At 30.5% G+C, this 11,011-nt stretch overlaps 4 protein-coding genes across 4 annotated transcripts; 2 read left to right on the top strand and 2 right to left on the bottom strand.

Moving 5' to 3' along the window:
• Nucleotides 1-56: 56 nt before the first annotated feature.
• On the top strand, nucleotides 57-2,756 carry Yip2 (yippee interacting protein 2). Its single transcript, XM_072001826.1, has 8 exons — nucleotides 57-212; nucleotides 780-946; nucleotides 1,038-1,169; nucleotides 1,278-1,542; nucleotides 1,635-1,810; nucleotides 1,903-2,103; nucleotides 2,180-2,334; nucleotides 2,415-2,756. Exons 1-8 carry the CDS (start codon nucleotides 194-196, stop codon nucleotides 2,497-2,499), a joined length of 1,200 nt encoding a protein of 399 aa, XP_071857927.1. The 5' UTR covers nucleotides 57-193; the 3' UTR covers nucleotides 2,500-2,756.
• On the bottom strand, nucleotides 2,592-5,089 carry LOC139986464 (odorant receptor 49b). Its single transcript, XM_072001823.1, has 7 exons — nucleotides 4,641-5,089; nucleotides 4,297-4,575; nucleotides 3,483-4,024; nucleotides 3,307-3,406; nucleotides 3,126-3,233; nucleotides 2,910-3,065; nucleotides 2,592-2,847 (listed from the first exon to the last, which is right to left on the bottom strand). The coding sequence occupies exons 2-7, from the start codon at nucleotides 4,570-4,572 to the stop codon at nucleotides 2,791-2,793; spliced, it is 1,239 nt and encodes a 412-aa protein (XP_071857924.1). The 5' UTR covers nucleotides 4,573-4,575; nucleotides 4,641-5,089; the 3' UTR covers nucleotides 2,592-2,790.
• A 78-nt stretch (nucleotides 5,090-5,167) lies between these two features.
• Su(r) (dihydropyrimidine dehydrogenase su(r)) lies at nucleotides 5,168-10,248 on the top strand. Its single transcript, XM_072001761.1, has 16 exons — nucleotides 5,168-5,431; nucleotides 5,508-5,618; nucleotides 5,772-6,104; nucleotides 6,179-6,487; nucleotides 6,564-6,887; nucleotides 6,965-7,175; nucleotides 7,247-7,431; nucleotides 7,520-7,735; nucleotides 7,796-7,960; nucleotides 8,043-8,195; nucleotides 8,261-8,381; nucleotides 8,452-8,714; nucleotides 8,799-8,975; nucleotides 9,068-9,292; nucleotides 9,377-9,534; nucleotides 9,605-10,248. Exons 1-16 carry the CDS (start codon nucleotides 5,387-5,389, stop codon nucleotides 9,681-9,683), a joined length of 3,075 nt encoding a protein of 1,024 aa, XP_071857862.1. The 5' UTR covers nucleotides 5,168-5,386; the 3' UTR covers nucleotides 9,684-10,248.
• Nucleotides 7,785-11,007, bottom strand: LOC139986484 (phospholipase A2-like). The gene is made up of 4 exons (XM_072001870.1): nucleotides 10,439-11,007; nucleotides 10,221-10,380; nucleotides 10,007-10,159; nucleotides 7,785-9,932 (listed from the first exon to the last, which is right to left on the bottom strand). Exons 1-4 carry the CDS (start codon nucleotides 10,740-10,742, stop codon nucleotides 9,842-9,844), a joined length of 708 nt encoding a protein of 235 aa, XP_071857971.1. The 5' UTR covers nucleotides 10,743-11,007; the 3' UTR covers nucleotides 7,785-9,841.
• Between the last annotated feature and the right edge of the window lie 4 nt (nucleotides 11,008-11,011).

The raw sequence follows: 11,011 nt of genomic DNA, 5'->3' as shown, positions 1-11,011 counted from the left end.
GTTACTGCAGCCAGCCATATCTTCATGCGTTAATATATAAACCACTATATAATGAACATGTTTGTTACAAACGTGTGGTAGTAGATAGCGGTACATATATAAATAATTTAACATATTGGACACTGTGCAATACGTTAGGGTTTGAATTTCTGTTGTACTTATTTTATTGTAGTACAGAATATATTGTTACACAATGTCTGTTGTAACGAAAGGTATGTAATATTCAAAACATTTAGTATATAAAAATAAATATATCTAGAGATTTTAATTAAAAAATTGAATAAATATTTACATATTTTCTTAAATTCCTTATCTATAATTCTTCCAACTTTTCCATTTATTTTTATGATACTTCTGACTCAGCACAAAAGTATATTATATTCGAAGTTTTATAATTACAAGATCTTTGGGATATATAAACGTTATAACTATTATACGACAGGAAAATAAGAAAAAATGTCTTAATATAGAGTAAAATTGTAAATAAATAATTAATATTAAATATATATATATATATACAAAATATATTTAATAATATTGAAAAAAATGTAATATAAATAATATATATAATTTTAAAAGAATAAATGTTAGGTGTTTTACGAATATCTTTTTCAACCTTTGGACTTAATGTTAGAGATAACTAAATAACTGCTACTTTTATTATTCTAAAATGCGTTTGTATGTATTTATATTTATATTTTAAGTAATTAAAACTATCAAACAATTGTATATATATATATATTATATATTCAAATAATTCAACATTTTTTTTCCTATAGGTATCTTTATTGTAGCTGCAAAACGTACCCCATTTGGTACAATGGGTGGTGTATTTTCCAATAAAAGCGCAACTGATCTATCAGTTGTTGCTGCCAAATCTGCTTTGCAATCTGCAAAGCTAAATCCTGATAAAATAGATAGTGTTGTTTTTGGACATGTATTACCTGTATGTAGTTAATCAATATTTACATGTACCAGTTGATTGTTTTTGTTAAATGTTCCATGCTCTTATAAGATTTATAATTATTATTTACAAGTTATCATCTGCTGATGGAGGTTTTTTAGCACGTCATGTTGCACTGAAGTCTGGTATACCTTTAGAAAAACCAGCATTCTCTGTAAATAGATTATGTGGTTCTGGATTTCAGTCAATTGTAAATGGTGCACAGGTATAGATTCATGTATCACATAATATATGTATATATTAAAAAACTAGAATAAAATTTACTTGTAATAAAATTATGCAAACATAAAAAATAATTAATTATTATTTTTAGGATATTTTAACAGGGCAATCTAAGATAGTTTTAACAGGAGGAACAGAAAATATGAGTCAAATTCCCTTTGTTGTAAGAAATGTTCGGTTTGGTACAACTCTAGGGCAAAAATATGAGTTTGAGGATGCTTTATGGCTTGGATTACTTGATACTTATTGCAATTTACCTATGGGTGTAACTGCAGAAAAGCTTGGAGCTCAATATAACTTAAACAGACAAGAGGTAGATGAATTTGCTTTAAGAAGTCAACAATTATGGAAAGCTGGTAAATGCCTTTTATATTGAACTCAATGTTAGTTATTTAAAATATTAATATAAATGAATAAAGATACTGAAATTGAATTTCAATTATTTCAGCCAATGATGCTGGTCGTTTTAAGGAGGAACTTGCACCTGTTACAATCACTGTGAAAAAGCAAGATGTTGTCGTTAGTACTGATGAACATCCACGACCTCAAACAACTTCTCAAAGTTTAGCCAAACTACCTCCTGTTTTTAAGAAAGATGGTTTAGTTACAGCAGGATCTGCATCTGTATGTTAATTTGTGTCTTATTAAAGTTAACTGTAAATACATTAGAGTTATATTTTATACTTTCTGGACATGCATATAACTTTTCTACATAGGGTGTTTGCGATGGTGCAGGAGCAATTATCTTAGCTAGCGAAGAAGCTGTTAAGACAGAGCAACTTACACCATTAGCACGCTTGATAGGATACAGCGTTGTAGGTGTAGAACCCAGTATTATGGGAATTGGTCCAGCTCCGGCTATCAAACAACTTCTTAAAGTTACTGATAAAAATTTGAATGATGTTGAACTTGTTGAGGTAAAAATATTAATAAAAATCTCATTTAAATGTAGATGTATAAATCAAACATGTAATTATTTATATGTTTTGCTAGATTAATGAAGCATTTGGTGCTCAAACATTGGCATGTGCTAGAGAGTTAGATCTAGATATTAATAAATTAAACGTGGATGGTGGAGCTATTGCTCTTGGACATCCATTAGGTGCATCTGGTACTAGAATTACTGCACATTTAATACATGAATTAAGGTTTGTTAATATTTAAAGAATAAGAAACTAATGAATATATAGAATGAATTTACGAGAATAATACATAATTACTTTTGCAGGAGACGAAAAAGTGGAAAATTAGGAATTGGTTCTGCCTGCATTGGTGGAGGTCAAGGAATAGCTGTGATGGTAGAAGCATTATAATCATATTACACATTATATGGTTATAAATTGTGATATGAAATACGGATTACAACGATTAACGAAACATATATATATATATATATTATAAAATATATGTTTATGCATATATTTATTTTTTATATTTTATATACATTGCAAAGTTATTGAAAGATTGTTGAATCTATATTTTTATACTAATATTGATCGCATGACTAGAAGATTTTCATATTTAAAATTCTGCCATGTTTACTAATGTCTGAATAAACATTTGAAATATTTTTCTATTGTAAATTTTTATAATCATTAATAGATCTAGGTAGCTGTAGAAGTTCTTAAAACGGTAAAAATAGAATACGACGTACGTAGAATCTAAAAGATCACATTAATGAATAAAAAAAAAAAATGAAATCATTATAGATATATATACATACTAGAACGAAATTTTGTAATGATAATTCCATAACATTTCCAACAATTAATATAAGAGGCCATTGTGCTCTTGCCATTATAATAAGTAAGGCATGTTTAAAATCCTTGCTGTTATCCCACCAGTTATTTGCATAGGCAGATGAACATATTCTCATACTCTGTAAATGTGATTTTTAACATAAATTTTCATTATTAAATTTTTTATCACAATTACATACATGAAGATGCAGTTCATTTCCATGCCAGCAATATATGAAAATTTGGTATATCACGCAACACGTATATAGTAATGTGCCAAGAAATTCAGATGTAACGTAATCTTTCATCTGTAAATGTAACAAATACAGACTACATACTTACGACTGCGTAAACCGAACAAAGTTAATATGCAAGATTTACCTGTGATATGTTGAATAATATAGCACAAATGACAATACAATCTACTAGAAGTTGTAAAAATATTAAAGTACCAAATACATCTTGGATTTGTTTTGAGAAACTGGGAATATTTAGTAATGTGAGTATATATTTGAGGAATAGATGTTGAAATTTGTATCTTTAATTGAGAAACTTACTCAAATATCATAATAGTATGTTCAATGCAATGTTTCAAATCTTCATATATTTTACTATAAACTTTTAAGGTAGAGTTTTCAATGGTGACATTATCATTTAATAAAGTATATTTTTTTTCTATTATACAATGTATCGAAGAAATATTATAATTTAAGATTGTTAGTTGGCAACAAGCAGTCGCTATAAGACCTGTTGCTAAAGTATCTATTGCTATATTGTTAATGCAACTTGTACAGACGACCACAAATTGATGCAAAGAAGTGAATTCAAAAACTGGAGTAGATGTTACATTATAAGGATACCATCCTACCATTGGTAATTGTTTAGATGTCCCACTGATTTGATATAATATCGGGGTACTACCCCAAGAAATTACAGCAATGAAACCAAAAGTTTGATAAGTGATTTGATGAAAAATTGCTTGCCAAGTATAATATGCCGTAATGCGTTCGTATTTATCGTTATCTCGATTAAACATTTCGCTGTTTGTTATATCTATAAGATCTTTGATACGCCTACGTCGACAAATAATGTAAGTTACCTATTTACAAATGTAAAAAGTATCTAATAGAATAATGTGTTTATTTATTCTATTTTTCTAAAAGTGTGTGTCATATCTATCATAGAGAGAGAGAGATAGATAGATAGATAGATAGATAGATAGAGAGAGAGAGAGAGAGAGAGAGAGAGAGAGAGAGAATAGAAGTAACGAGCAAAAATATTTGGTCAATCATATTATTACATGATACAGTTTTTAAATTGTATCATAACGATTAAGATATACAAAAAGATATCTTATACATTAAATTATACCTTTGTGGCGTACGTAGAATAAGTCATGAGAATACTTAAACTGGCCATCATTGCCTCTATATTTCCCCAATTTATAATTACGTATACGATATTGCTAGCTATAATACTTCCAAGCAAAAATGTTAAATTAAAAGTTGTGTATATATTATACAAATATTTATATTTGGCCCATTCCGGCCAGAATCCCAGATAGTAAATGATCGATAAACTATTTTGCAAGTGTTTATTAGGGCGTATCTTTTTGAACTTGGTTTGTTTCTCCCTAAAAATGTCCATTTTCTTAAACAAATCACTTATGTTGCAATTTTGTAGATTGAATTTACCTTTATATTGGGAATACTAACTTTGTATCAGTTTGCCATTTGCCTCGTGGGTTTGTAACATTTACATCGTAGAATTCTAACATTTAATTAAAGAGTTCACAAAATTACAGGACTATTTTATGATGAATCGTAATTATATCGAGGAAGAGAGCGCTTTCTACTATTTGTATTTAATTAAACGACATTCAAAACGGATAGTTTCTTTGGGCTATAATCATGTTCGATTATAGAGAGTACATCACTTTTAATATTCATCGTTTATCGATTCAACGTATTCTGTAATCAAAGTACAGTATTCCCTACTGTTCTTGTCTTCTTTACAGTCTTCCCTATTGAAGTTAAAGTGATTCTCTTTTCTCGGGTACTATAAGTCTGAAGAAGTCGGTAATGCAGATAAAGTTGTTTTACTTGATATGGAGTTATCACATATAAAATAAGCATTATAGCAGAGACAAAAAAAAAAAAAAAAAGTTAGAAACTATCATATTGTATGTATGTAATTGTATATGAAAGGCTCTGTTTAAGTTTATCTGTACTTTCGAACCAAAGATAATGAATTTCCATGACTCATTAGTATGTTTTAAACAGATATAGTATATCGAAGTTTCAAAATTCCAAATACATTTCAAGTAAACCACTCAGTCAGTGTTTACAGTAACTCGGAGTAAGTTGCTTCAGTTGTTATAACGATTGATAACATTTACGAATCTAATATTTACGCTTGTGATTACTCAATAATTGTGTGAAATTTTAATATCGTCGAAAAAATGGCATCTATCGCGTTACTTAGCAAAGATGTGCCTGATATTGAAGTAAGTAATTAATGTATCGTGGCATTGAAGATCTGTTAGGTACATTTTTAATCTAATTCTAAACATTCCTTTCCAGAATCTTTTAAGCTTAAATCCGAAAATAAAACCATTTGCAAATTTTGTTCCTTCGGCGCATACTACAGAAAATAAGAAAATATGGAAGAGAAATATTAATGAAAACTGCATTGTAAGATATATTACTGATTAAAAATTACCGACTAAATCTTATCTGAACAAGATAGATACTCTTACGTTAGATCATTTTTTTCTAGATTGTTATTATTTCATTATTTTATATATTTTTATATATTTTATATTTTATTATTTTATTATTTTACAGAAATGTCCATCTCTAACAAAAAATTTCGATGACATAAAGCACACCACATTAAGCGAACGTAGTGCATTAAAAGAAGCCGCGCGCTGTTTAAAATGTACAGACGCTCCCTGCCAAAAGTCATGTCCAACGCAACTGGATATTAAATCTTTTATAACTTCCATTTCAAACAAGAATTATTATGGTGCAGCAAAGGCGATTCTGTCCGATAATCCTCTTGGACTTACTTGCGGTATGGTTTGTCCGACAAGTGATTTGTGCGTGGGTGGATGTAATTTGTATGCATCTGAGGAAGGGCCCATAAATATCGGTGGTCTTCAACAATTTGCGACAGATGTAAGGAGCCAAACAATTTTGACTGATGTTTTGTGCATTAAATACGACATGACTGGCTAATCGTTGTTCCTTAGATCTTCAAACAAATGAACATACCTCAAACTAGAATTCCCGGACAAACCGTTCCACATTCCGATACTAAAATCGCTTTGTTTGGCTGTGGACCAGCTTCTTTATCCTGTGCATCATTTCTTGCACGTTTGGGGTATGATGATATTACAATATTCGAGAAAGAAAATTACATCGGTGGTTTAAGCTCATCAGAGATTCCGCAATATCGATTGCCGTATGATGTCGTTAATTTTGAGATAGATCTTATCAAAGATTTAGGTGTTAAGATTGAACTGGGCAAAGCGTTATCTGAGAATGATTTAACGATACAGGTATTTGCGTGCAATAATATGATCATAATTGGTAAAAAGTACAACTAGCTTCAACTAACTTTTTAAAACTTTGTAGGGTCTTCAAAGTTCCGGATATAAAGCAATCTTTTTAGGAATTGGTCTTCCGGAAGCAAAGACCGTTCCAATTTTCTCAAATCTTACAGAAGAGATGGGTTTTTTTACATCGAAGAGTTTTTTACCAAAAGTAGCGAAAGGTAGTAAACCGGGAATGTGCGCATGTAAAAGCAACGAACTACCTTCTCTTCGTGGGAATGTTGTTGTTCTCGGTGCTGGAGATACAGCTTTCGATTGTGCTACTTCTGCGCTAAGATGTGGCGCAAAGAAAGTTTTCGTGGTTTTTAGAAAAGGATTCACTAACATTCGAGCCGTCCCTGAAGAAGTAATTATTGCCGTACAAAATGAAATATAGCTTTCTTCTTGTATTATTTTATAATTTAAGTTCTTCGATGTGATTAGTTTGATTTAGCAAGAGAAGAAAAATGCGAGTTCGTTCCTTTTCAATCACCGAAACGAGTAATTACTCGAAATGGAAAAATAGTTGCAATAGAATTCTGTCGAACCGAGCAAGACGAGAATGATGAATGGATAGAAGATGAGGAACAAATTTGCAGATTAAAAGCAAATTTTATTATATCTGCTTTTGGATCAGGATTGCAAGATTCGAGTGGTAATAATTTAAGTTGCATTAACGTTTCTTTTTTTTAAGAAGAAATATTTTTAAAGAATTGTACTTTTAAGTAACGCGAGCTATGGTACCCATTAAAATGAATAAATGGAACTTACCGGAAGTAGACACGGAAACCATGAGTACTTCTGTACCCGGAGTCTTCTGTGGTGGAGATCTTGCTGGTGTTGCACATACTACCGTTGAATCTGTAAATGACGGAAAAATAGCTGCATGGTATATTCACAAATATATTCAGGTAATAATTTAAAGGATCGACGAAATAATTATCTGTTAGAATCATATATCTAAGTAGTTTAAACAATGTTTTATTTGCTGCCCGATAGAATTGTTATAATTTGGAAGTATCCGAAGTCCCTCAATTACCTAAGTTTCATACTCCAATCGATGACGTTGATATATCCGTCGAAATGTGCGGTTTAAAATTTGAAAATCCTTTTGGCCTTGCTTCTGCACCACCGACCACCTGTAGTACCATGATTAGACGAGCTTTCGAGGCTGGATGGAGTTTCGTTGTTACGAAAACCTTTTCTTTGAATAAAGTAATTAAATCATTGTTAAATATTTTTTGGGAAAATTATTTCAAGGAAGCAATGTTTTAGGATCTTGTCACAAATGTGTCTCCACGAATAATTAAAGGTACAACTTCACGCTACCATTACGGTCCGGAACAAAGTAGCTTCTTGAATATTGAATTGATATCTGAAAAGTCAGAAGCTTACTGGTGTAATAGCATTACAGAGCTGAAAAAAGATTTTCCATCTAAGGTTTAAAAAAACATACAATTATATAAGTTTTTATAAGATTTTTACATCACTCTTGCTGATGAAGATTCAAATTTATTTTTAGATTATTATTGCTAGTATTATGTGTACATACAATAGAGCAGATTGGACGGAACTTGCTCAGAAAGCTGAATCAGCCGGTGCTGATGCTCTGGAATTAAATTTATCTTGCCCCCATGGAATGGGAGAATCTGGAATGGGCTTAGCTTGTGGTCAAGTACATGATTTAAATAATTTATTATCATTTTATTATCAATCGTTATACTAACTTTCACATATTAGGATCCCGAATTGGTAAGAAATATTTCAAGATGGGTTCGGGAAGCTATAAAGATACCATTCTTCGTGAAATTAACACCAAACATTACCGACATCGTTTCGATAGCTAAGGCAGCCTACGAAGGTACTTTTCCGCATATAAATAATTAAAATATTTTAATGACAGATGTTCGAAGAAATAATCTTTTGTATAGGTCATGCTGATGGAGTATCTGCCATAAATACGGTTCAAAGTTTAATGGGATTGCACGCGGATGCAACACCATGGCCAGCTGTTGGCATTAAGAAGGCTACAACTTATGGAGGTATGTCAGGGAATGCAACTAGACCGCTAGCTCTAAGGGCAGTTTCTTCTATTTCGAAAAATCTTCCTGGATTTCCGATACTTGGTATCGGCGGTATTGATTCAGCGGATGTTGCTCTTCAGTTTTTACATTGTGGAGCATCTATTTTGCAGGTGAATCAGTTAGCCATGTTATCTTTTTATGAATTTTCTACATATAACATCAATTACATTGAATTATTTTTAAATGGTGGATAGGTTTGCAGCGCTGTACAGAATCAAGATTTTACTCTAATTGATGATTACGTGACTGGTTTGAAAGCCTTGCTGTACTTGAAAAGTTTAGAACAAGTAAAAAATTGGGATGGACAAAGCCCACCGACGTTTAAACATCAAAAAGGGAAACCAGTTGTATTACTACATGCTCTTGGCAAGGTAAGCGTAACTTTTGGCTAACTGACTGAATAAAATAAATATGTACTAAATACAAATATGCTATAATATATTATAATTGCTTTGTGTTTCAGAATATACCATATTTTGGAGAATATCAAAAACTTAGAGAACAGAAAATAGCCGAGATTAAACTTAACTCTAATCCACTCGATAAATCTGTCGAAATAACGAGACCTGCTCCAAAACCTATTGCGCCTGTACCAACTATAAAAAATGTTATTGGTAAAGCTTTAAGTCATATCAATACCTACAAGGACTTGAATAACAAAGAACAAGTGGTAGCGTTAATAGATGACGTAGGTCCTAATCGTTTTTTAATCATTTCAAGTTTTATTCATTTTTATCATTATATATTAAGGGTAAACAATTCTATGCGTTAGGATATGTGCATAAACTGTGGAAAGTGTTATATGGCTTGTGCTGATTCTGGTTATCAAGCAATCAGATTTGATTCTGAAACTCACATTCCATTAGTAACGGATGATTGTACAGGCTGTACACTTTGTCTTTCAGTGTGTCCTATTATTGATTGTATTACGTAAGTTAATTATTTATTAAGATAAAATTTTAGTTATAAAAAGCATATAATTGTTTAATTTATTTTTCAGTATGGTGCCTAAAACAATACCTCATGTTATTAAAAGAGGAATACCACTGAAAGGAACACTTGAATTTGAACATTTCTAACCATAACAAGCACTTCGTTAAGCGCTAATATTTGTTTCAGTGGTAACAACAAGTACATTCTGCTCTTTAATATTTTTATCTAGTACAAAAATTTACTTAATATAGCAACAGCTTGCTACAAATTATTTACACTATATTATTCAATTCACTAAAGATTATTAAAAATCTGGATTATCAAACCATTGCATTATTTGTGGCAGTGAGAAATTGTAATTATATTCATCACATTTGTTATTCATCAATCGATGTCTAAAATTTAATGATAACGAATCACATTGAAAATATTTTGTAGAAACAACCAAAGAAACTATGAAATATATTACCTTGCGTATTTTTTACAGTCTACAATAGGATAATCTGTCTGAAAGCATTGGGGTCTTAAAACATTAAAATAGGTTCTTCCAATATTAGTAGCAAAAATGTTATCAGCTTCTTTAAGACATCGATAAAATGCTCTATCACATTCACATGATGACCTGTAAATAGAACATATTTTTTTAGTCCCTTTCAATTAATTTAATGTAAAGTATTAATTACCTTGTGAATATACCATTATTTAAAAGTCCTTCTCGTTTTTCTCCTGCTGAAATATTCTCCAAACAAAGATCATGAGTTTTACAACAAGCATCTGTATTATCAAAAAGTCCAAGATCTTCTCCATTCGGAGATACATTACCATCACCACACCAGTATGTTCCTAAAATTTACATTATCAACATATTTATATTAAAAAAATATTAAATAATATTACATACCTGGATATATTGCCTTAATTTTGGATTTAAATGAGTTAAAAACATCACCAATTGTTGATTTTTTCCGTGTATTTTCATTCTTGGGAAGCATATCAGATGCCAGCCCCTTTAAATAATTTTTAATACTCACAATTTTCTTATGGATTGCTTGTTCAGAGTTTATTAGTATTTGAATTGACTTTTCCATTGAAGTAATATATGTTTCTTTTAATGTTATTGAATTAGAATCAGATTCAAGGGCCAAAGTGACTGTGGTACATAATAAAAATGTATAGATTGTAGAAATCATGATATTTCTACTCATAGAACACGATTGGAAAATGCGTGATGTAACAATTATCTTTCTATCATTTTTTAGTGACGTTCTTACTACGTAAACAGCGAAGTTTTCCTCAATTGTATTGAGTTTTACAGAGATAGTAACGTATCAGCAATTAGATTTTGATTAAAAAAGAATAGAAAGAAATGTTGCTGTTAAAAATTAATTTAGCAAAGAGTAACTTCAAGAAAAATATTACCTATCATTTTTTTAGACGACAGATTTTTTATCAAATGCTGTATCAATAATAATGT

This window comes from Bombus fervidus, chromosome 4 (assembly GCF_041682495.2).
Source record: "Bombus fervidus isolate BK054 chromosome 4, iyBomFerv1, whole genome shotgun sequence".
Lineage (NCBI taxonomy): Eukaryota > Metazoa > Arthropoda > Insecta > Hymenoptera > Apidae > Bombus > Bombus fervidus.
Note: the sequence above shows the minus strand (reverse complement) of the source record. Positions and strands in the feature narration are given on the sequence as shown.

Excerpts from the sequence above, each read along its gene's own strand:
- Yip2 (XM_072001826.1), top strand. Across the intron at positions 1,543-1,634 it reads TCAACAATTATGGAAAGCTG|CCAATGATGCTGGTCGTTTT; the intron begins GTAAATGCCTTT and ends CAATTATTTCAG. Across the intron at positions 1,811-1,902 it reads TTACAGCAGGATCTGCATCT|GGTGTTTGCGATGGTGCAGG; the intron begins GTATGTTAATTT and ends TTTTCTACATAG.
- LOC139986464 (XM_072001823.1), bottom strand. The coding sequence starts at position 4,572 with ATGGACATTTTTAGGGAGAAACAAACCAAGTTCAAAAAGATACGCCCT. Across the intron at positions 3,407-3,482 it reads CATACTATTATGATATTTGA|TTTCTCAAAACAAATCCAAG; the intron begins GTAAGTTTCTCA and ends AAATATTCCCAG. Across the intron at positions 3,234-3,306 it reads TATTATTCAACATATCACAG|ATGAAAGATTACGTTACATC; the intron begins GTAAATCTTGCA and ends TTACATTTACAG.
- LOC139986484 (XM_072001870.1), bottom strand. The coding sequence starts at position 10,742 with ATGAGTAGAAATATCATGATTTCTACAATCTATACATTTTTATTATGT. Across the intron at positions 10,381-10,438 it reads AATTAAGGCAATATATCCAG|GAACATACTGGTGTGGTGAT; the intron begins GTATGTAATATT and ends TGTAAATTTTAG. Across the intron at positions 10,160-10,220 it reads AATAATGGTATATTCACAAG|GTCATCATGTGAATGTGATA; the intron begins GTAATTAATACT and ends TTCTATTTACAG.